The sequence below is a fragment of the Colossoma macropomum genome, unplaced genomic scaffold (genome assembly GCF_904425465.1).
Source record: "Colossoma macropomum unplaced genomic scaffold, Colossoma_macropomum, whole genome shotgun sequence".
In the NCBI taxonomy this organism is placed as follows: Eukaryota; Metazoa; Chordata; class Actinopteri; order Characiformes; family Serrasalmidae; genus Colossoma; species Colossoma macropomum.
The window spans coordinates 12,341,552-12,366,997 of record NW_023494810.1 but is presented as its reverse complement, the minus strand read 5'-3'; the positions used below and the strand labels follow the sequence as shown (position 1 = coordinate 12,366,997).

General features: G+C 39.2%; 1 protein-coding gene across 1 annotated transcript in view; it reads right to left on the bottom strand.

The window, feature by feature from the left end:
- The window catches only part of iars1 (isoleucyl-tRNA synthetase 1), a 109,512-nt gene that overhangs the window by 14,231 nt on the left and 69,835 nt on the right, over positions 1-25,446 (bottom strand). Inside the window, 9 exon segments of the mRNA XM_036559441.1 lie at positions 1,286-1,411; positions 2,248-2,368; positions 4,247-4,423; positions 8,290-8,385; positions 9,008-9,120; positions 11,550-11,724; positions 21,952-21,999; positions 22,001-22,036; positions 23,359-23,461. Of these exon segments, the coding sequence (XP_036415334.1) occupies positions 1,286-1,411; positions 2,248-2,368; positions 4,247-4,423; positions 8,290-8,385; positions 9,008-9,120; positions 11,550-11,724; positions 21,952-21,999; positions 22,001-22,036; positions 23,359-23,461 (995 nt within the window).

The following is a 25,446-nucleotide window of genomic DNA, read 5'->3' as shown; positions in this document are numbered from 1 at the left end:
AAACACAGACAACCTGTCATCTTGACTGTCGTCACGCCAACAAGCAGAGACAACCGTGACTGGTCAGTAAGTTCATGTCACCAGTGAATGTTTGGAAACACTGAACAGAGGGTGAATAAAACTATGTTGCATTTTTGCCATCCAAAAAATTAAGTTTGGTGTGCAAGATACTGTCAGCTACACACGTGCCTGGATCAATTTATTGCTGTCTAAATAAATTGCACAAAGAAACCTTGTGTTATGTGTTTATTTAGTAAATTAACTAGTTTTATTCAACGCAAAGAAACACTTTGAATAAACGATTCAATGTAATTTCTTGAGTTGAATAAAACTAGATTACTTGCTTGTTACTACATGAAGTATTTTTTTATGTTGATCAGCGTATGAAACATTCACGTTTTAATCAAGACTGTTATTTAGATCAGCACAAATCCTGTCAGACTCCTCAGTCTCCTAAAGTCGGAGTTACACTACACAACTTTTATCCCGATTTTAGCCCCAATCCTCAGTCTGGCTGAGTCTGAGCTGGTCGGCTCTAATCTGCAGATTTTTGGGTCAGTCAGAGTCCATAGACCTGACCCTGAGAGAAATCTAATGTAAGCTGGTAAACGACTGAATCTGAACGGACTCCTGCAACAGCCAATGAAAACAGCGGCGAAAGAAGAAAATACAGCAAGTAAACAAAGAAAAATGGCGAAAAGTCACTCATGTGTGGAGCGAAGCTTTTGAATGAGCTCAGTTTAAGGCATGAACACAATTGAGTTTACTTAGGTTTAAATCTCACACCTATCACATTTTTAAACCCATGAGCCCTTATACATGTTTACCTGCTGCTTCTTTACTGTAACAGCGCAAACAGCGAAGAAAAGAGCAGCAGCAGCTCCACGTTTGATTATTTGGGTCATCTAGTAATGGGAGAATGCGAGAGTTCACGCGAGTTCAGTGAGTTCCGTTCGGTTCAGCAGCAGCTTAAAAGTTGAGCAGTGTGAGATCCCTAATTGTTTAGTGTGTGATCCCCAATATTTTAGTCACCCAAAAAATCTGATAAACCGTATATCTAATCTGTACAGTCAATAAAATCCAGATGCAAAAACATTCAGCACATTTACTGCGTACTGGATTCAGCCCATTCTGTAAAATCTGTAAATCCAGCATCATGGAGAGTCATAGAGAAACTATGCTGTTAAAAATGATGTACTGCCTTTTACATAACAGTACTGTGATTGTAATGAACTGTAAAGTTGAACCTCGCATCATAAAAGAAAGAAAGAAACCCCAGTCTTACCTGCTGTCCCACTGAACACAGCCAGCGGGGTGTCGTTGAGTTTGAAAATACTACGGCAAACCATTTTAAGCTTCTCCACATCCAGTTTATTGTCTCCCTTTGGATTCTCCAGAAGAACTGTGCCCTCTGGAAAACAAAAGCAAACACTACGGTGAGAATCCAGCCAGAAAAACTGTAAACAGAGAGGACAGTTGGAGTGTGGATATCAGACAGGGATGATTATGTTAAGATGTCATGGTTGATATTTTGTTTTTATTTCTATTCTTTATATGATCTTCATGATGACAGCAGCCAGATAAAAACTTAGCAACAGACAAAAAAAACTATATAATAATAATATTCAAAGAAGTCATTGTTGAGAGAGCCATCACAAAGCTTCTGTTTCTCTGTTAAATATATATTTCCAAATGTTATTTTGACTGGAATTAAGTCTCACTTTTGCACAGTACTGTTTCATAATATGCAGCTGTTTTAAGATATGCTTCAGCAAAACAGTAGCGGCAAATTCAAAAATAAAGCTATAAAAATGACATTTATATTAAGGGAAAAGAACAAGCAGCTGATAAAATACAGTTATATAGCTACTATATACTGGTTGTTGTTTAAAGCTCTTTGCTCTGTGCTTGGTACTTTTATGTGCCTATTTCTCTGACCCATGTTCAGAAAAAAACATTTTACATAAATTATTACCCAAACAATAACATATCATATCGTCCATGCTGTCGTTTAATGCATGATAATACAAGGCTTTTAAATTTTTCTATTAATCATCATCTATATGAACCCTGCTATTACATTTTAAGTATGTAGACACACTAAATACTTAAAAATGTAATTCATTTGTTTAGGTATATGAGCAATTTTTGGTTTGACATGTTTGCTGCTTTTTATCTTCTAAAAAATATAACAAGTTGTTAGTTCCCGACTCAAAGAGAGTATCTCAAACACATTCATCTACTGACCTTGCTGTTTATTGTTGAGACTGACTTTGACGTTGACGTAAGCGCAGGCAGGTCCGGTGAGCGGCGCTCTGGAGACCGCCGCTCCCTTAACGATGGTCAAGTCCAGGTCAGAACCCTTCAGCTGAAGTCAAACAGATTAAATAACAGGCATTAAATTGATGATAATCATCTATTACATCATATACACTTGATTGAGTTCTATAGTTATTAAACAAGTTACACAGTTTGTCATACAAACTCTGGTTCTTCAAGGGTTCCATCTAGAACCATGAACACTCAAAACCCTTTGAATGATTAGTGTTCTTTGCATCGTAAAATGGTTCTTCAGCTTGATTTAGATGGTGTTGTTTATGGGTCTATATAGAATTGTAGATGAGTTGGTGATGTTCTCCTCCTTTTCTTTGTTCTCTCTCATTTTCTGAGACATACAAACTGCTTCCAGAACCTCTAACTGCTCCTCCTGTCCAGTTTGATGCTGCCGCTATATCGACCTTGATCAGCTTCAGCTGCCCAACTGCTGTCCGGCCTGGTAGACCACCATGGAGCCCCCTGTATGTGCCTCTGAATCACACTGTACTGAGTTCCTTAGTTGATCACACTTTAATGTCTTCTTGGCAATCATGGATTTGACTTTAACAATGTCATTTAACAGTCATTCATTTTCTGAGATAACCTCTGATAGGCATTAGTAATCTGAACAGTTCTGCCCTTTGATTAAGCTCACTTCATCTGTTTTTCCACACGATCCATCACTGCATATTCATTAGTCATCTCCTTATTCACTGTTCCATAACCCTTATTGTTTTCCTGTGTTGTTGTTGTGTTCTCAGTACTGTGCTCTTCCTGTTGCTCTCAGGGAGTTTTCTTTGCCACTGTTGCCCTCTGTTTGCTCACTAGGGGCCTGGAGTCAGGTTCACGACATTGCTCATTGCAAAAAGCACCAAATTAATTATGAAATGAACTGAATGTTCAATGTCTTTAGAAAACAAATGAATATATCATGTAATCTCCATTACCCCATCGTGTAACTTCCATTACTTCAGTAAGATTAAGAATTATTTTTAAATGCACACTCACGAGACAAATATGTCCAGAGGAACTGGTGACACAGCAGTGGAATACAGACAACAAGGCCAAGCTTCACTGCTTTTTTAAAAAGTTTTAACATTAGAAAATAGCTCCAAAATGTTAACCTAAGTGCATACTTTATTATAATCCTAAACTTATAGTATATAATAGACCAAATTCAATGCAGTTGAATGATCAATCTGAAAACCTATACCTTTTTAGACCCCTTCCCCCAGTCACTGTTTCATATTAACCTGAAAGTGCTGTAGCACTAGGGCTGTCACAATCAGGACATTTTAGCTGATGATTAATTGCCATATTATTAATCATGATTAACAATTTTAATAATCGTTTCATTAAGTCTAAAATTTGCTGATCGGCTATCTTGCTTCTTAGGGGTTGAAAACTAACTCCCAACTGGCAACAGATACAGCTTGAGTCAAATAAACAAATGTTGCTCACTGCTGCCCTCTAAAGACGTCATTAACAAACATCTAATAAACAAAAGTTATTTACCACTGCCCTCTAAATGTGTCATTTATAAACATCAAATAAACAAACATCACTCACTGCTGTCCTCTAAAGGTGTTATAAACAAACATTAAAATAAACAAACATTCAAAAAGTGTTATAGCACTGTTGTTTTTGTGAGACTCACGATATGCTCACTAAATATGTTTTCTGCTTTCTTTTATTTAAATGTTTTCAATCCAACTGATAAAATTGCAACTAAATAAATTCTAAAGATATTGTGGAAGCTAACAACTGAATAAACACGGTCAGCCCAAATAACTGCGATTGGATGATTATGAAATGATTGTGTCAGGCCTGTGTAGTACACAGCCACAATAACACATCACTATCCAGATACTAAGAGCTGCACTGTAAAATCGACAGATTTATTACCAAAATCAGCTCCACAAATGCTCACCTGAGTTTTCTCTTGGACGATGACGCTAGCATTCTTGGGCACGGGACACGGCTTGAGTGGGGCTTTAGTTGTGGCCAGAATAAAGTCTGTGTGAGCCTGGATCACTTTGTCCAGGTAGTCTCCAGCAGGCTCAGAGCTGTAGTACACTGTGATCTCATCAGATGGGACCAGATGACCCTTGAGAGAGAGACAGAGAGATAGAGAGAGAGAAACAAACACTAATTATGCATATTTGGTCTTAAATGCAGAATCTTCAAGGCAAGAATATTCAGAATCTTGTTTACCTATCACCAGCACTGTTTCTAAAGGAGAGAAAATACATACATAAACTGCACTGCATCAAAGTGAGTCTGGATCTAATTTACTAAACGCCAATTCCAGGCAATGACCCCTAAAAAAAAACACGGGCAGAAAGATTCCGTATAGTTTTAAACTTGGCAACGTAGTGTCTTCAAATATCTTGCTTTTGGCCGCAACACTGTAAACATGCCTTCTCTTTTTCCTTAAACCTTCCCCAGCAATCAACCCCCTCCGGTTACCACCTCTCATCTAAGGAAACGATGAAAAAAAAGAAAAAAAAAGTCTAATTCCCTCCCATGGAAAATTCCTCCCGTTCTTCGGACTTTCAATAAGAGAGGAATTCGAGCTTGGCCGGCTGCCAGCGACCCCCTTCCCTTTCGCATGTACATTTATATACATACACATATATATATACATATCCACACCAGGCAACTGCCTGGAATGGAAAAATGTTTGTTTATTAAGAAAGGGGAAAAAAACGAGGGGAGAGAAGGAAATCCGTCTTACTTTCCTGATTTCCATAACACTTCAAAAAGCTTCGTACGTCTCCGAGTGGACTCGGGGGTAATTAAGCTTATTAAGTCCACGCTTTCATGATTGTGCAACTTGCTCTGCTCCATGCACTTGTAATTCTGGAGTGGAAAGATTTTTGTTTTTTTTCTCGAAACAGCAGCGCTCCGAGCCTGGGAAAAGCAAATGAGCTGGACCCCAAGAGAGAAGAAAAAAGGCAAACAAACACTGGGCGGACCCTGCGGTGGGGATGCCAGCAGACTGGAGATGAGAGCTGGGCAGCAGGAGAACTTACAGCAGCAGACTGAGCCAGCCTGCAAACACAAAGCTGACCTTGGGCAAATTTCCTCCCATGGCATTCGAACCATGAATCACTTGCTCGGCTGAATGTTAGCAATTAATAGCACTCCTTTTGAAGGATGCGGAAGTTAAAGGAAAAGTTTGGTGAAAATACATAATTTAGACAATTTTCTCCCCCTGACTCTAAATGCAGTCAATCAGCCAAGACAGTGTTCGCTTCTGTAGTTCTGCTTTGGAGCTACAAGGCTAAAGGGGCACAAAAAACTGCACATTTTTGCTTATTTGAAATTGTTTTCAATGGGAGAGACGCGTTAGTGTGCCGTTTTTTCTCTGTTAACCAATCAGATTAAAGGTAAGTCGGACCTTCAGTGGTAGCAGTAATGCAGGAAGGATTAATGGCTGCACTAATGTTGTAAACAATTTTTTTAATTTTATTTTATTTTAGCTTGTTTAGAGGGGCTGGTTCAGCTAGTGGCTGAACAACTTGGGAAAAATATCTAATTGTGATTTTTCTGACCAAAACTGCAATTGCATTTGAAATTGTGATTCTTTTCAACAAATTAAGGTGCAGGCCTTTTTTAAACAACAAATCAACCTTTTCTGGTAGTGTTACTGTCACTTAGGAACAATTGTGTTGTCATGTACACAGCATGTCGATGTTCCCTGATAGCAAGAGGATAGTGGGCCACTGTTGGCCCAATGATTGTTGGCCCAATGATGGCAAAGCTGGCGGTCCACTAGTGTTTTGCTCAGCATTTTCTGGGCAGCCCACTGGTGGTTAAGAAGAGTATTAGACAGGCTACGTGCATTTAAAATCTCTTTGAGGAGATTAAAAACTAGGTAAAGCTTGTATGCAGGACAGTAATCTGGGTGGTCCGAGGGTGGACCAGCATTGGCAAACAGTCAGCATGGTGCTGACCTTATCAAGCCAGGGGACCGATATATGCTTGCTATCTGGGTTTGCTCACATCTGATGGTCCAACTCATCTACATGCAGCAAATTGTGCCTTAATAGGTCAAATTTCCCCACTTAAAGCTTTGCAGTTCCTGCGATTTGAAAACTGCACTTCTTCAAATTGCGATTTCAATTTAAAAACAACTGTCAAGTCCCATTTGCTAAACAAATAACAACTTTCTGTTTGGGCATGTGTAAAAGACAGCTTGCAGAACTGACTGACAGTTACACTGCTGTTGCTTAGCAACAGGGTAACGTGAAGCTAGAGGCAGCGAGGCAGCATTCAAAAACCACAGTGCCCCCACGCCCAAAAAAAACCTGACTGAAGTACAGACAAAGTTCAGGATTCAAGATGGAGGCTACTGTTAATAGCTATAAAAGATACATTTGTGTGTATTTAGGTATGCAGTTACCATAATGCTAACTGGTAGAGTTTCCATTACTTATAAGATCCAGTGCTAAAACAAAAACTGTGTCCCAATTCAGGGGCTGCATCCTTTAGAGGCTGCATTTCAAGGCCGATTGCGCCACAGCAGTGCAACTAGGCTGTCCCATTTCGAAGGCTCCTTTATTTGCGACCGAGAAACGTGTCCTTTTCCCACGGCAACAAAGGATCCAACTGGTGGTCAGCCGACATATCCCAGGGTTCATTGCGTGCCGGTGAGGATTTGAGAACATGGCAGTGTCAGCAGAGGAGCGAACGGCGGCTGAGGAGTTCAATTTTAATTCTAAGTACTGGGTTTAAACAGTATAGCGAATAGCTAACGACACAGATGTTAAAAAAGCCAATGTGACCTGAAGCAAAACTTACGCTAACGTTTTGTTTTTTTTTAGGGACCAAGGAGCAGACAGAGAGAAGCATCTTCAGCTCTGATAAATTAACAAAAAACTCAAACTTTCTGGCTCCATCTTTAAAGAACTTTAAAAGAACTTGACAGGAGCGGCATTTTGTGATGCAACCGTAAGGGCAGGAACAGCGGTGCTGTGACACAAACAGGAAATCCGCTGTAGAGCAGATCGTCTCATTTTAGTTCAGCCTTCAAGGGTCTACACAGCCTTCGAAGGACACGCCTTCGTAGACTGTGTCCTTTGAAAGATGCAGTCCCTGAATTGGGACACAACTTGAAGAAGCAAGCAGACAGCAAGCATATCTTGGCTGACTGACTACATTTGGGCTGAGGGGAGAAAACCGTCTAAATCTGACTTCTCGTCAAACTATTCTGCTCAAGACCAGCAGCTCTCAAACTTTTATAGGTCTCCCTTTGCAGATACTGAGTGCCATTACTTTCCTTATCATGGCCCTGTTCTGTGACTTCACAGATTAATTAAGTGGGCGCAGTATGGCTGTGAATTGTGACTGATTGGCTTATATTTAATTTTAATACCATTTAATAATACCTACCCCTTAAAACAAGTATTACTGTTTAAATCCACCTCTTAGGCTATTTTATGGCTTCAAATGACCACTTTGAGAGCCTCCTGTGTCTTTTAAAGAGAGGTATTCAGCTATCAGAACACAGTTCTTGAAGGTTTTCCTGATGTAGCAAATTATTTAAATTTTTCTACCTGAAAATTAACTAATATCATAACTGGGCAGTGATCAGATATTAGGATATTGTGGTATTTAGATGAAGAGATCACTGCTGGTAACTGTAACAGTTTATCCATTAAAGAATCCAGGACACAACATCCTCTTCTATAATAAGATAGTCCTGAACAAGTCAAGTAATATTTTGAAAACAGAACTGAAAAAAAAATGAGTGGTCAAAATTTAGAGCATAAAGGTTTAAGAGGGTAACATGCTTTAAGTAACAGTTTTTTAGACGTGGCCAAAGCTTATACTGGTAAAATAAAAACTTACTCAGTAGAGATACAACTTCTGAGATTCTTCTCAGAGGGGCAAAACACTCAGTTTGAGACCCGCTGCTCCCGACCCTTACAATCATGGATTTAGTAAGGAATGAGATTAGCCTTTTACCTTCTTGCGCAGTTTCTGAATGCGGTTGATCACTTCTCTGGCTACACCTTCATCCACCATGGACTGGTCAGGAGTGATGTCCAAGAGCATGAGGACCTGAAAAATCAAACCTAACACTGATTAGCTTGCACTCAATTTGTCTATCTGCATTTCATCCATTTACATACACACACGCCAACCATTTGGAAGAGATACTAACTTAGTACAATGTAAATTAAAAATAAGAGATAATGGACATAATATAAACAACACTCTTCCCAAATAATGTGCTGGACTATGAGAACATCAGTGTGGAACATTTTGGGAAAAAAAGCTCTTTGGTTAAAATAGATATCAGTACATATTTAATTGTTTAATTGTTTAATTGCTGTGGGCGATTTGACTTATAAGTAAATTCTATTTGAAAAGAAACCTCACTGCTTTCTTTGGTACGTTTAACCTGTAGTGTGAATAAACTCTCTATGCAAAATTGCAGGAAAAAATAACTTGCATGGTGAAAAAGCCTATATGATACTCAGGGTGCCTACACACTAGAAGCTGACTAGAAGCAGCATCAGAAACACAGTCCCCCAGTGTATTTCAGTGAGGACGCTGCACCAGCTCTGTCGGACTAGAAACGTGTCTGTATCCAATGAAAAGACGCCTCATCGAGCGTCAAAAAAGTTTCTGCCTGTCACGCTGAAAAAGATTCACCTACTTCAGGCAGAACGTACATTACCTGAGCATCTGAGTGAGCTTCATACTGTGCAGCTGTGCCGGACATCTGGTCAAAGGAGTACATCAAACGCAGGTCCTCCTCATGCAGCTCGTGGCCGTCCACCACAATAGAGCCTGTAAAACAATTATCAGTAAGTTTGGCTTTTTCAGCCAACAGCTGCATCAATGCATACAGCAGCCTCCACAAACAGGGACAGCAGAAGCAGTCGTACGGAGTGACTTTCAACACGGCAGTCAGAAATCGCTTTTCCAACAGTCAAATTTCTGCCCTATCCAACTGTACATGCTGTTATCGTGAAATGGAAGTGCTCAGTAGCAAGAACAGCTCAGTGGGTTTCCTTGGCCAAGCAGCCGTACGAAGGCCTAAAATCATCATGCACAATGACAAGCCTTGACTGGAATAATCCATACAGGGCCAGCTCCATATTAACGCCCATATTTTTGGAACGGGAGGTTCAACAAGCACATATAGATGCGATTCTCGGCTGTCCACATAATTCTGGGCATGGGGTGTAGTTCATAATCTATCAATATAATATCTGCACTGAAAAGAATATGTATATTTTATACAAAATCATAATTAATTTGGAAAATACAGGAATTTCGTGTTAACACAGCTCTGAAAAAAAAACATTTAGGCAAAGAAACTTCAACTGTGTGATAAAGCAACTTCAGTTCATGCACTTTTCTAGATCACGCTTGAAGCTACACAGTTCTTCACATATTAGTTATCTAACTCTGCTTTTGTTTCCCAGACCAGCGTTTTCATCCAGGGCTGACCCATTCGGGTCACGTTTCCTAGCCGTATCCCACGTTCCAGCCGATTATGTCGGCGATGTTCTATATAAGAGGCGTGAAAATGCTTTCTGAAGCAGGAGCGTCAAAGCACACCTATCAGATCCTCACGCTAATCTGAGATTTCCATGCCTGCCTTTGCTCTTCTCTTTCCCTCCAAATGCAGCGGCAGGTATTGTGCACGGCCTATTAAAAGCTTCCGCCTACTTCAGACGGGGAACTTGATAGCCCTCGAGCTCGCGGCCCAGGAAAGCACCTCCTACTCGGGCATCCAGGTACATCAAAAGGCCTCACTGCTGCCATTCTTACAGCGGACTGAGCCTGCAGCACAAGCCTTTCTCTGTCAAAACTTTAACCTTGTTAAAGTAAAACTACAGCTGACAAATCCTTCCAAAGACAAAGTCTGATGCTAAGTTGTATTAAATAGCTAAATAAACAAATAATCTAAATAAATAAATAAGTAAATAGTTAACCAACCTCTACAAACAACAGCTGATGCAATTAATTAAAGGTGCGGATTTATTTACTGACTTCATTTTCACAGTTTGACTATTCAGACCATTCGTGGTAGTGCAGGCTGAAGCCTAGCTGAGACTGTATGTTGCTAAGATAGAAACTGTGATTGTAGCCTTGTCGTTCAAATAAAGTTTCAAAATCAGTTTAAAATGATACCGTCAGCATTTTCGGCAAACTATGCCAGACGGTGCAGCAAACTAACAAAAGCAACAGCTCCGCTTTCCACTTCAGAATGCCCACTGCAATAAGAATCCATGAGTTGTATGAGCAAGAGTGAGAGGCACAGTCATGCTGGAACAGAAAAGCGCCTTCCCCAAACTGATCCCACAAAGTTGGAAGCATACAATTGTCCGAAATGTCTTGGTCTGCTCAAGCATTAAGATCTCCCCTCACTGGAGCTAAGGGGTCTAGGCCAACCCCTGAAAAACAACTGCATAGCATTATCCCTCCTCCACCAAACTTTAGTCAGCACAATGCAGGTAACATTCTCCTGGCATTCGCCAAACCCAAACTCGTCCATCAGACTGACAGATAAAGAAGCGTGATTCATCACTCCACAGAACGCGTTGATATATATATATATATATATATATATACACAAAATTTTAACAACACTAGAACACTAGCTACCTTTTACATTATGATTAATTTCTGAGTAGTGCCATTTTTGTCTACTCTCTCTCAATATACATGCAGTATGTATATACATTTATGTTGGCAAATATTGATCTTGTGTTTGAGTGAAATGTAACCTCATAGAGACTGTCAGAGCAAAACTCTTTCTCAACAAAGTAATTTCATTCAAAATTACTTGGAGAAAGAAATTGTTACAGGTTAAGTTCCATTAATAGTTCATAATGTTTTTCCTTCTCCTGTAAAATTACTATTTTGGTAACAAGACACAGAAGAGGTTACATTTCACTCAAACACAAGATCAATATTTGTCAACATAAATATATATATACATACTGCATATATATAGAGAGAGAAAGTAGACAAAAAAGGTACTACTCAGAAACTGACTTTAATTATTAGATCAACCACATCCACTCTTATCCCCTCTCAGGCAGTGCTATAAGGCATGCATTGCTTTCACATTCTTAAACGGTGTAGGGCTGTGCAGTCTGTAGATCACAAATTATAGACAGAAGATAAAGTGTAAGGCTTTCTTCCACACACAATGTGCTCACAGCACTGAGGACACAGAGTTTTGAAGTGAGGGTGATACAAACCCGTCTTCTGGAAGGCCTCCAGCTGCTCACTCTTCAGCTCCTTGATGGATGCTGTGACGGACTTGAATGCCCCCTTCAGCCGCTTGCCCAGCACCATGTGGTCAGGCTCTGCTCTCAGACGGATGCCGTATTTGTCTTTGTCGGTGGACAGCGTGAGCTGGCGCACATTCAGTTCCTGGACGAAGAGAATTAACATTAAGGGCAGAGCTGAATCTGTGCGTTGAGAAGTACAGACCGTACAGGTAGTATGCATAGATGTGGTGTTACAGTAAATTGCCTTTGCGCATTGTGAGTGTGGTCAGTTATCCATCATGAATACAATGATGGAAAGCATTACGGTAAGTACGCTTGCTACTCTGGCTGATGGAACAGAGTGAGGATGTGCATCAACATGTATTTGAAACAGGTGCACTTAAGATAGCATATCAATATCCCTCAGAGAACACTATATGGCTGCAGTGTTCTGTACTAGGGGAGTGGTGAGCTACCTGGAAAACAGGAAAACAGAACAAACACACTGACCCTTTATAAAATGAATGCAATGTGCGCAGTGCCAGCATTCAACTGCAAAGTGATGAGAAACACCTGCCTGTCCATGACATCAATATGCAGCAACAGTCAAAAGAGTGCACGTCTACATCTACGTCATTTATTTACATGAAAAAGTTTAGAATCATTGGGCCTCATTTACCAATATCTTCCTAATTTTGTTCTTAGGTTTGTTCGTGAGAAAGGTCCTAAGTAAAAGTCTACGTCAGATTCATGGCGTGTTATTAAAGCACAAAACTGTTTACACCTTTGTGCTCTTGAGTGTGTGTAGATTCTGTTCTTACCTGAGAACAAAATCCCAGATAAGAAAACACTGGTGAATGTTGGAATCTTCGTAAAAAGGACCTTTCTCAAGAACAAACTAAAGAACAAAATGAGGAAGATATTGGTGAATGAGGCCCAAAGTTGTCAACAATATATTACCAATTTGATTGCAGATAAATGTATAAAATGATTCTAAAAGGTTAGCACTGTAGCTCACGCTTTTGAAGATTCTAAAGAGATTCACAGAAAAAGCTGTATAACACTGAGAATAAAGCTCTAATAAAATTAATATCCAGAATTATTCACATTTTAAAATGTAAGATTAATCTCAAAAAGGAAGGCATACAGACAATAAAAAAGCATCAAAATTGGTAGTCAAAAATGGTCAAATAAAGCATTCAGCTTTAATTCAAATGAGAAAAATGGCTGAAAATTTTGACAGAAAAAAACAGAAAACCTCCCAAAGGTTAAATAAGTCTGCAATGAAATGTGAAAATATCAAAGACTTCACAAATAATTGTAACAATGATGAAAATGAGAAATATGCAGACGTGTTCAAACAGTTTGAGCAGCAGCAAATCAACAGCGAAAACATCAGCCGTATGTAACTACTTCACACTTTCTACAAGGAATATTAGACTAGCGATTCATAATCTCTGTTAATGCCAACTTCTCCATTACAGGTTTAATACCGTTTAAAAATACAGAATCCTGCTCAACAGACAGAATACGAAACAGAAGCAAAAACAAAAATCCCCAAGAGCACAGACGCCATCTGTACACTTAGTTAATGAAGTGATTAAGAAATTCACAGCTAAAAGGTTAGCACTGTAATGTAAATGCAAAATGTAACTATATGATCAACTGTTCTTTGTTGTCAAGTACGTAAGGTACAGACTACAGCCTGAATATTGTCATAATTTTAGTAAATTTATTGTACGCAGATTTCAGTTTTGCCTCAGTGCATCTTGAACTTTTTAGCCAGGAATTTTTAATTTCAAATGTTCATCTAAAATGTTCATCTAAAAATATCTTTTGGCAAACATTTAATATTTAAATCCACAATGTGTACATTATTACTGTATATAAAAATGTGAATATAGTAAGCAATTGCAAACCTTTGAATGGTGGTGTATGGAATAACGCACAGATAAAAAAAAAAAACAAACAAAACAAAACTTCTTAGATTTAAAATAGCCCCCCTTTGCCTTGAGGTCACTTTACACACATTGGGCATTCATGAAGAGCAACATGAGATGTCTTTTAGCAGGCTTAAAGAAGGTGCACAAACACTAAACATGGGAAACAAGTCACATTGTTTTTTGACAATTTTTAACAGCTCTTTTGGAACCGCTTTACATCAAGACTTCTAAAGTTATAAAAAACAACAAAGTACGTTCAAATTTGTATAGTATCTCGATGTGGGGACATCACTGTGTACATGTTTAACACACAAGGTTGGTCACTCTAGTACTTGTGCAGTGCTGAAGCCTCTTACTGCTGCACTTCCTTCATTCAGCTGTAGGACGAGAGGCTGAGCTGTCAAAGTCATTTGAATAAAACATGGTAACTAACGAGTTCCTCCCAAGACGGATGCACCGGGTGGGCTGCCGGAGACCACTTTTATCTCTTTCAGTCTTCGGAAGATGCATAAACAACGTGGCCATCGGCTCTTACATTAGCCACTCAAACAGTGCTGATGTTGGGGGAACACGGCTGGCTAAACCTGTTCTGCTTCACGTTAATAACATCATCGCTGATGAGGTCGATTCAGGTTCCCATTTTCTGGGAGTGGATTCGCAAAGAGACAAAAGGCGATATGGAATTCTTTTATTAATGCTTAACCAAAGCAACAGACTTGAAGGAATAAGCTACATAAAGGTTCTTTAGTAAGAGGAATGGTTCTATTTAGAACCATGGGTTCTACTTATAACCATGTGCCTGCTTACAGGGTTCTCTGCATGGTGAAATGGTTCTTTAGACTGATGGAGAATGTGTTTTAGATGGTTCTACATGGCACCAAAAATGGTTCTTCTATTGTTACGATGTCAAGCTTGAAACAATAGAAGAACCCCTTTTTGATGCTAAATGGAGCCATTGTCAAAAAGGTTCTATACAGAACCATCTACAACACATTCTCTATCAATCTGAAAAACAATTTCACCATGCAAAGAACCCTTTAAGCATGCAAATAGTTCTTTGAGTGTTATAGAACCACTGTCTTTTCTAAAGAACCCTTAAAGAACCATCTTTTTTAAGGGTGTACATTCTAACATTTCTTTCAGGCCTTAAATTACAAGCCAAAAAAGCCTAAATGTACAATCATACAGTATTTTAAATTAAATGAGTAGGTAGCAAATGTTGCAACCACAACTGCTGCACGTTAACAGTAGTCTCATCAGCGGTCTAGTCACTATGAAATGATGTCAGAACTTAATTTGCTGTAAGGTTGTTGCTACCGTGTCTTCTAAATGTGGTCTACACTGATGGTGGGTTAAAACGTTAAGTGTCAAGTTAGGTTGTTTGCCCTGCTAAATTTCTTTGTTGAGAGAAATTACATTAGCAAATTGCAAAACCCTTCCATTCCCAGAGCAAACCTATGTTAAGGGGAAGCTAATAAATGCGAGACAGAGATGGGGGGAAAAAAATAAAAACATAACATAAATAAAAACATAACATCATTTAAAAGTCTGGAATCACTAGTCGCTCTCAAATTCCTGTTATTTTATTCTATAATCATTTATACAGCCTAGACAGAAAAATAGAGCAAACTAGTCAATTGAAAATAGATTTCTAATTTTTTAAATGATAATGTACTGTAATCATCTATTTACGTTAATTCCTTTATAAGTTTTCTGCCTCAAGAGAGAGGTCAACACAGTCTAGCAGCATAACCCAAATTTTCAGACTGCAGGCAGGAGAGAGCCAAAGCACGCATGAAGAGGAATCCCGCAAACTAATGAATAGCCTAAATAAACTAGAACGATCACTAAATCATATAAATAAATAATATAAAATGATGACAGTAAAACAGTTATATTGACAGAAGTCATTCTAAAGAGTTGTGAAGCAGCTGATCACGTGAACAACACGCACATACTCATAGTTGACAGAGACGGTGGAGCTTTACGTCCGACGGCCATAGCTGCCCAGCACAACACCAGAAATTACCGCTCTGTGGTTTAATTCCTGCTTTGTGTTTACTGGGAATAAATGGTGTTTGGTCAAGTTACTCACAGTGAACCTGATGACCATGACTGCTGTTTTATTTCAACAGAGGATAATGTATTTGTGAATAGACCGTGTCAGATATTAGATGTCAGTTTGCCTTGACAGAACTGTGCGGGTGGGAGCAGGACAAAACATTTCGGTTGCGGGCGGGTGTGGGACAAATAATTCATATTTTCTGCTGGAGTGAGATGAAATCTTGCGGGAGACCTCTACCTCAAGATTTAATCACTACTTTACATATTAGGCATTCAGTTTATTCATTCTGATATACATTTTAATGCTGTTCTCATTTTTTAGGATAATCTACAGCTCCAGTCACCATTTTGGACACTTCTCAACATTTTTACGGTTTCTTTTAAATAATCTAAAACCCATGACAGTAATTCATTTGCAACAAAGTTGGTTTCATATTATTAAAAACACTGATTTCAAACTTTTGAATGCTGGTATATATGGTAAAATAAGACTGGGTGGATAGCGGTTGGGTGTCAATCAACAACACCCTAATCTGCAGTCACAATGTGGCCATCAAATCAGGCATGCGATTAAAGTTTCTGTATACTGTTTGGCTTTGTGTTTGTCCAGAGCCCAAGAGCATAGTTGGAGAGAGGCTTTGAGGGAGGGTCTGAAAAAAGGTCACATCTCCATACTGATGTTGAGGAGCTACTGGCATCGATAACATCCAGCAGCTCCACAAACTGGCTCCATTCCCAGATCCATACCACGGCTGACTGGGATGTTGAACTGACGGGAAACATCTCCCATTACTGTATGCTGCCAAATTCCAAATGGACGCTTCTCCCATTACTATATAATGCCAAACAAGAAATGGCTTAGAGATGCTTATGATATCAGACGGCAACAGTGTCGAACATACTCCACTCATTCAAGATTGTTCTCATGCACTCAATAATCCAATCATAACTGGATTCCTGCAGTTATCTGATTATTCAAATGGTCATGTAAACAGCACACTTCCGATTTCTTAGATCAGAGTAAGGTCTAGAAATCCGATTAAGAAATCTGATAGAGAGCTGGATTTTAGCTCAGTAATCAGATTTCTTAGTGCATGTAAACTCTGACTCTGATGTCTTTTGGGTTTCTCAGTCTGCGCATGTGCAATAACAGACCGCAGTACAGGAAATAAGCGAGCAGTGTTGCCGCGAGACGCAGCAAAACACTTTTGGAGCGACACTTAAACTGAACACATGCTTGACGAAATGAAGGATTTAAATATTCTTCATTTTCTAGATGATTTATGATCATATTTTCAGGTAAAGTGGCGCAATGTTTAAAAAAAGGTGCATGAAGTTTGATTTTTTTCATTGCTTTTATGTCATGTCTCTTGTTTATAGGCTGGTTGCAAAGCAGAAATCTGATTACTGCCTGGCTCATGTAGACCTGGAGTTTCCCATTAACTGATTACTCAAGTGCTTGTAAACATGTTGATTGGATTACTGACAAAATCTGATTTTCTGCAGTTATAGAATTGTTAAGTGTATGTAAACCTACTCATTATTTTGATGGCCCCTTATAGCCAATTTACAAATGCCAAATTGGTGAAATGATTATGAGCAGCTTTGGGCTGAAGATTAGGGTTTAGTTTTGAGTTGAGATTGAGGTTAAGGTTAAGGAAAAAGTTGAGTTTAAGCAAAAGTTCACTTTAACTTAATTGTTTGACCTAACCTTTATCTGCTGAGTCGGCAGCATAGAATCGATTATTACAGGCAACCATTTTGATGTACACTCAGGCCTCATCCACATAAATCCAGTTATTTTTAAAAACATTTTCAAAAACGTGAAAATGTGAATCCCTCCCGCGACGTGAAAATGCAAAAACCACTTAAAAATGTTCACACTGTCACTGCAGTAGAGCAATAAGACCCCATAAAAACTGATGTCAAACTCAGGAATAACAATGAAGATTTTCTAACAAAGTGAGGGTGTTAAAGCACACACTTAAAAAGATGGCTCTTCAAGGGTTCTTTACTAAAGAAAATGGTTCTTTGAAATCAAGAACACGCAAAGTGTTCTTTGCATGGTGAAATGGTTCATTCAGATTGTTAGAGAATGTGCTGAAGATGATTCTATATGGAACCTTTTAGAAAAGAGTTATATATAGCACCAAAAAGGGTTCTGCTATTGTAACAAGCTTGACATCGTAATAATAGAAGAACCCTTTTTGGCGCTACATAGAACCCTATTCAAAAAGGTTTTCTATAGAACACATTCTTCTTCAATCTGAAGAACCATTTCACGATGCAAAGAACACTTTAATCATGCAAGGGGTTCTTCGAGTGTTCACAGTTCTATACAGAGCCATGTTATTTACTAAAGAACCCTTGATGAACCTTTTTTGAATGTAGGCTTTGATTTGCAGGCCGTCAGACTGCAGTCACTCAACGTTTCATAGAGATTCAAAGTCCGATTTCTGCCAGAAAAATAAAAGCAGAGAAGTGTTTTTCTAGCTTTTCACTCCATTTGACTTATAGAATCAGGATTTTTTTTTATCTGACTTAACAATCAAGTGAAACATCTTAAATCAATGAGGCAAGTTTAACATTTGCAATCCATATGACACCCTATTTAAAAGAACTGAGCTCAGAAGAATTCAATTGAAAAGTTTCTTTTTGTAACCATTGTGGCTATAATGAGTTTTTGAAAGAAAAACAGCCGACATACATTGGAAATGCTTTTTTAAGTGGTGAAAAAACTCTGTGATCATAGGAAAAGTAAGACGACATCAGCTAATGAACACAGATGTGAACAATGCTAGCCTTTAGATAACGTTTGTTAATGTTAACAGCCGAGAGATCAACAGTTGTCCCCCTAACGGAGCAGCAAACAGCCGGGTGTAACATTACTTCTCTGTTTCTGGAGATTTAAATGACGTTTGAACGGAGAACCATGAATGTCAAATATAGGACTGAATGTCGTGGGTTGGAAAACTGCTCAGTTCGACAACTCCAGTCCTGCAACCCCTGCACTGCATAATTTTGGTTTACCCGGTTAAAATAGCTGATATTATTATTAGCTAAATAATCCCTTCTTGAGCTGAACGAGGTGTGAACAGCAGAGTAAAACTAAACTATACAGTGCAGGGGCTCCAAGCCTGGAGTTTGAAAACACTGAATTAAAGGTCTGTGTATCTCTTGTCATTCTCGGCTTCTGTCACGTCTTGCAGGTGAATCATTCACAAAGATTAAAGGCATCGCACAGCGCAGTCGCTCCCTGATTCGGTCCTCAAAATGCTGGCGACTATACAGTGTGATGTCACAAGAAACACGAGAATACCCATCTCCACCTTGGAGAGTGTTTTCAAAAACCTGTTTCCACTGAGGGTAAACGTTGTTTTTCTTGTGAACAGGGGGCCAAAGTGCAGGTGAAAAGCTACACTTCTGAAAACATCCAGATATATGTGAACAAGGCCTTAGTACAACTGTGAATAGAAACCTTTCAACCAAACCAAATTTATAAAAAGACGCCAACGTTCTTTTCTATGTACAATGGCAAGGGTAACTGATCGAATGCTACTGATATTAAATGTGGAAAAAGACTAGGTTAGACGGAGTAATCCTTAGAATTCAGCCATGCAACCGGCCTAAAGCAGAATTTTTTTAATCAATTCACAGTGGAGGGATACATGCAGGGCGTTGTGAGACAAATAGTCCACAAATTTATGACAGATTTATGACTATTTTACCATCAACATTCCATATAAAACTCTGAAGTCATGTGTAAGTTCACTGGTGGTTTTGGGTAGTAAATAAAATGGCTATATTTGTGACCCCTGGTTCCTGTCACCACCACTGTAAAGAAATCAGAGTCAGTAAGTTTCTCTAAAATGAACCATTTCACATCAAACCACTCTGAATGACTGTTTACATCTCAATCACTGAATTATGCAGAAATTTTCAAGAATTAGAATTAGAATTCTCCTTTAAATGTCCATAAAATACAAGGTGAGCATCAATGTGACGTTTATGTGCTTTGAGGGGAAACTATGACGTCCAGAACACTCAGTGTGTTTTTGGTTTGGAGCAGATCAATGTTGGTTGTACGGCACAGTGCGCCCCAGTGCTCTGTCAGTGAGAGGAGGGGACAGAGAGAGAGAAAGAGGGAAAGAGAGAGAGAGAGAGATTGAGAGAGAATCGACCAGGGCAGATGCAGCGACAGCGCAGCTAATTTTAGCTCCACAGTCCAGCCCCCCTATCAATCATGCCACCACTGGCCAGGAGATGAAGGACAACAGGTTTGGCGCCTTTGGTTCAGCACTGCGGCCTCACTGTAACTAACTGCATCCTGCGATCCATCAGCCAGCAAAGACACAGAGGAGGATAGAGCTGACTAAACGTCAAAAAATCTTACCACATTATATTTCTCCCCATTCAACAAGACTGATAATTATATAGACTTCCTAATGCTCAAACTTACATGTGAACAGTATTTTGAACCCTAAACAGCTGTATTTTGCTGTGATAAACAAAATTACTCAAAGATGGAACATAAAATAGGTGCACTAACTAATTTAGAAAATCACTAAACGTGTAATTTGCATTCAACTGTATTCAACACAGCCTGCAATCTCTTCAGAACTCTCCTATCAAAAAAAATGAAATAAAAAGAATAAAACCTCCTACAGATACCTTCATCAAACTCTCTCTATAAACATTCTCTCTCTCCTTTTTTTTTACCCTCTATAACTAAAACTGAAATTAGCTGGCTAACTATCTGTCCTGCTAGTTTGTTGTGTAGTTAGTGAAAGGCTAGACTTCTTCCTACTCATCTAGCGAATGAATGGCGCCACCTAGAGCAGTAAAATATTTAATTATTTACAAAATGCCGAAACCACAAGAATGTCTGGATTTTTCAAAACAATCAATATACCTCTTCTGGAACATCTAAGGTTGGTCAGGATGCTCACAGCACACAATTAAAAATGATGAGTGATTTGATTTAATAGTTTTTTTCCCACATTACAGCCTTCTGGAATATCAGTGCTGCAAAAGCTAATGCCGCGATAAAAATAAGCAAAAGATATACTGTAGGGCCCTGAGGGCTTGTGAAACACAGAAAAATCATCAAACGACCACAGGTGGCCATGGTTAGTACTGAAAGTTGCCAAGGTGCTGTCATAATCCCTGTATGTGTATGTATATATATATATATATATATATATATGTATATATATATATACACACACACACACACACACACACACACATACGTACATACACCTATAAATACACCACATTTTAAATCAATAACAATCCAACCAAGAAGTCACAATTTTGGCCAAGTTCAACAACTTTGAGCTCCCTGAGACTAAACTCTTCAATTCAACAACAACCAAATATTTCAGTGATACGGTTCAACAGTCTGAAATGAAATAACTATCACATTATTTCTATCACTATCATGTGATGCGTGTCTTTACATTCATATTTCTGTTTTAGCTTTTAAAGGGGGATTTTAACATTTCTGCAGTTATAGAGATATTAAGAGTGTCATTTAGAGTGCTTTGATGTGAAATTGCTCACTGTAGAGAAACCTACTGACTCCAGATTTTAGATTTCCAGAACGACCAATAAACCTACATATGTCTGAGTTTTATTTGTAATGTTGTAAAAGGTAAAATAGTGGTAAATCTGAAAAAAACAAATTTTTTTCTTTGGGGACTATTTTGCTTTAGAACACCCTGCTCGCTCCTCTCTAGGAAAAATACACTTCAGAGAATATGTTTTAGGCCGAAACCTCCTCAAATCTATTATAAAACAAAGTCTGAGGCATCAGGCAGCACATTCTTAACCACTTTTTAATTTAATCAGTAACTTTATAAGTAACTTTCTGTGAGGGAGCTTTTAGAGGTGGACGTCTGGTTCCCATCACCACCACTGACTCAGTAATTCTGACTCGGTAAGTTTCTCTAGAACTGCGCATTTCACACCAAACCACTCTGAATGACTTTGTTTACATCTTAACTATTTAGTTACGCAGAAGTTTGGAAAAATGTGACATTGCCCCTTTAACATCTAAAACAACAGAAGAAAATACGCACTCTATGCTAATAATGTGCTAACACACAATGGCATATAACACGGTATGGACCAAATATGTGAACCAGAATAAAATATGCACTAAAATACACTGACTAATAACATTGTACACTTTATACGGACCTAAAAACACAGTAACTGCAGAAAATATGCACTGTACATAAATTCAAACATGCAATGATGATATGACTGTATGGACGCGTTCATGCGATATAATTCTGCACTGACTGAAGATAAAGGATTAAAACATACAGAGATGTGTAGGGACTAAATGGGGATAGTTCAGTTGGGGCGGAGCTTACCTCCAGAATGTACTTCTGCAGGGACTGGATGTCTCTCAGAGCCTCTGGGATCCTGATGGATGACCACCACCTCCCTAAGGGGATACTAAGAATACCCAGAAACGTCAAGCATCCCACTTGTATCTACCAGTAGGTCTGAGAATGTGGACTCGCATGACACAGAGCTGAGCAATACAATGATATCATTATACAGTTACAAAGCATTCTGATCTGTATAATGTTACTGGTATAATAACTGACTTCTAAAATTTAAAGGAACAGTCCAGAGAAAAATGTAATTCACTCAATTTTCCCCTTGACCCCAAAATGTAACGGACCAGCCAAAATATGTTCGGTCTCCACATTTTGCTTCTTTAGTTTTGCCCAGGAGCTGTGAGGCTAATGCAGATAAGAAGTAACAAAAGCTTAAAGCCATTATTAACATCACGCAAAGTTCACGCTTAAATTGACATATATTTGCCTCAAGCAGAGTCAAACAGACTTTATATGGTTTGTAGCTCTGTATGACATGCTGTTTTCTTTATACACACGCCAGTCTGAGGTCTGTATGTAATTGGTTATACAGCTTTCACAATGCTTACTGGCATATATGCATTTTCAAATTATGTCAAAAACTGAAACAGAGGTTTTCTTCCAGCAGCAGTGATATATATTAAATCGACTTACCATGCAATTAAATTTAAATTGAACGGTAAGACAAATGAAAAAAAAAAAAACATCTAAAATATCGCATGTTGCCAAGTAAAGCCTGAAATTATCATTAAAAAACAGAGGAGTTGGCTTAGGAATTTGTCGTATGTTTTTACAACACGAGCAAAGGCTAAGAAATAAGCAGGGCTCCATGTTCAGGTCTCACAAGGCATAATAAAAAAAAAAAATCAACATTTTACTGATGAAAACATAACAATAGTAGATAATTCCCCTCACATCCTCAGAAGACGCGTCCTTCACCAAGTTTTGACTTGGTGAAGGTCAAATTCTCTTTCAATCATCAGATTCATCTGCTTGGGGTAGGGGTCCAGAGCACAAAATGTTCTTCTGCACATTGTGCGCAATTACACATTTCCACCAGAGAGGTCTCCAAATCCCCAAGTCTGTCATAGTGTAGTCGAGATCACTTGAGTGCTAACTGGTGGAGTATAAGCTTTTATTACCTATTAGCGACATTAGCCTCGTATCTTGGCCAACTGACTTTATCTAGAGGTAAGGGGTTCACGCAATTGAACATCCAAGAGTTTCCTGATTTTTTGCTGAATTAGCCCTATAAACACATCAGAATTGCATTAGTTAGTAAAAACTACCATTTATGTCACCAAGATTTTGCTAACTTGCCAACTATTCAGAAAACTATACGTCTTGTGCAAACATCCACACTGTGAGACAGAGAAGTGATGAACATGGCCCTACCTTGACGGGCAGAGTTTTCCTGTCTCGGATCACTCGGCCCAGCTCGATGACCGACTGCATTTGGGACACAGCACTCTCGATGCGCTTGTCAATCAGCGACTCTCTGCAAGTAAAGCAAAGGGTGGAGATCAGGGAGGATAGCAACACTGTTCTGTTAATTCAGTGGTCACTAGCCTCTGTCCTGAAGATCTACCTTCCTGTGGGGTCTAGTTCCGATCACAACCTGAACACCTGCTCCAAATAATTAACTTTGTCAGAGGTTCTTGATTGGCTGCATCAGATATATTGGTGTTAGATGCAGGAATTAAACTCTGCAGGAAAGGAGATCTCCAGGAGGAGGTTCACAGCCACGCTGACAATCAAACGTTTATCAATGTTCCTCTTCATAACAGGCTCAGAAATGATCTCATGCAGCAGAACAGTCTAAATACGAGGAGCCTGCCTTCACAAAGCCAACTTTGTGGGCTCAATCCATGTGAAATCACTGATGGCATCCTCAGAAGTACTTTTCTCAAATGGTATAAATTACATTATATGGACAAAACTATTGGGACACCCTTCATAATTATTGCATTCAGGTGTTTCAGCCACACACATTGATAACAGGTGGAGAAAATTAAGCACATAGGCTTGCAGTCTCGATAGACAAACACTGGCAGTAGAATGGGTCGTACTTATGAGCTCTGTGACTTTAAACATGTCACATAAGCACTGTCATAGGATGCCACCTCTGCCACAAGTTAGTTTGTGAAATTTCTGTCCTGCTAGATCTGCCCCTGACAACTGTAAGTGCTATTATTGTGAAATGGAAACATCTAGGAGCAACAACAGCCCAGCTACGAAGCGGTAGACCACACAATTTCACAGAGAGGGGCCGTCAAGTGCTGCAGCACACAGTGCCAATCCTCGATTCACTCACAAAAGAGTCCCAAATTGCCTCTGGAAGCAACATCAGCACAAGAACTGTGCGTTAGGAGCTTTCACAAAACGGGTTTCCATGGCCGAGCAGCCACACACAAGCCTAAGATCAAAATGCACAATGCCAAGCATCGGACGGAGTGGTGTAAAGCACACTGTCACAGGACTCTGAAGCAGTGGAAGCGTATTGGAGTGACTAATCACGCTTCTCTATCTGGCAGTCCAATGGATGAGTCTGGGTTTGGCGAATGCCAGGAGAACGATACCTGCAAGACTGCACTGTGCCGACTGTAAAGTTTGGTGGAGGAGGGATAATGATATGGGGTTGTTTTTCCCGGGGTCGGCCTAGACCACTTAGTTCCAGTGAAGGGAAAATCCTAATGCTTCAGCAAACCAAGACATTTTGGACAATTCTATGCTTCCAACTTTGTGAGAACAGTTTAGGGAAGAACCCTTTTCTGTTCCCCTGAGCCCCAGTGCACAAAGCAAGGTCCATAAAGGCATGACTAGGTGAGTTTGGTGTGGAAGAACTTGACTGGCCCTCAAAGAGCCCTGACCTCAACCCCATCAAACACCTTTGGGATGAACTAGTACAGAGATTGTGAGCCAGACCCTCTCATCCAACATCAGTGTCTGACCTCACAAATGCTCTTCTGGATGAATAAGCAAATATTCCCACAGACACTCCAAAATCTTGTAGAAAGCTTCCCAGAAGAGTGGAAGCTGTTACAGCTGCAAAGGGGGACCAACTCCATATTAATGCCTATGGATTTAGGATAGGATGTCATAAAAGTTCCGGTGGGTATAACATGTAGGTGTCCTATTACTTTTGTCCATACACTGTATTTTACTTGTGGCCAGATATAAGCAATATCCATCTGAAATGCAGGCTTGATTTTGTCATAATTTTTTGTATTATTTATTTTCAATGGCCCACAAAGCAGAACATTTTGTTACTATATGACAAATAAAGCTGTCAAGAGCATTTTGTAAAACGTGTATTAAAGACCAAAGTTTAAAACGTGATGCACCTCAGTGTGGAGATACAAAGCGTTATAGCTGCATGTTTTGCACAGCATAGATTTTTAAAAAAATTAAATCCTCTATATAATTTTGTTCATTATTTAATGGGCAAAACAAAAGTTCCTTCTTTTATCACCTTGTTCAGGG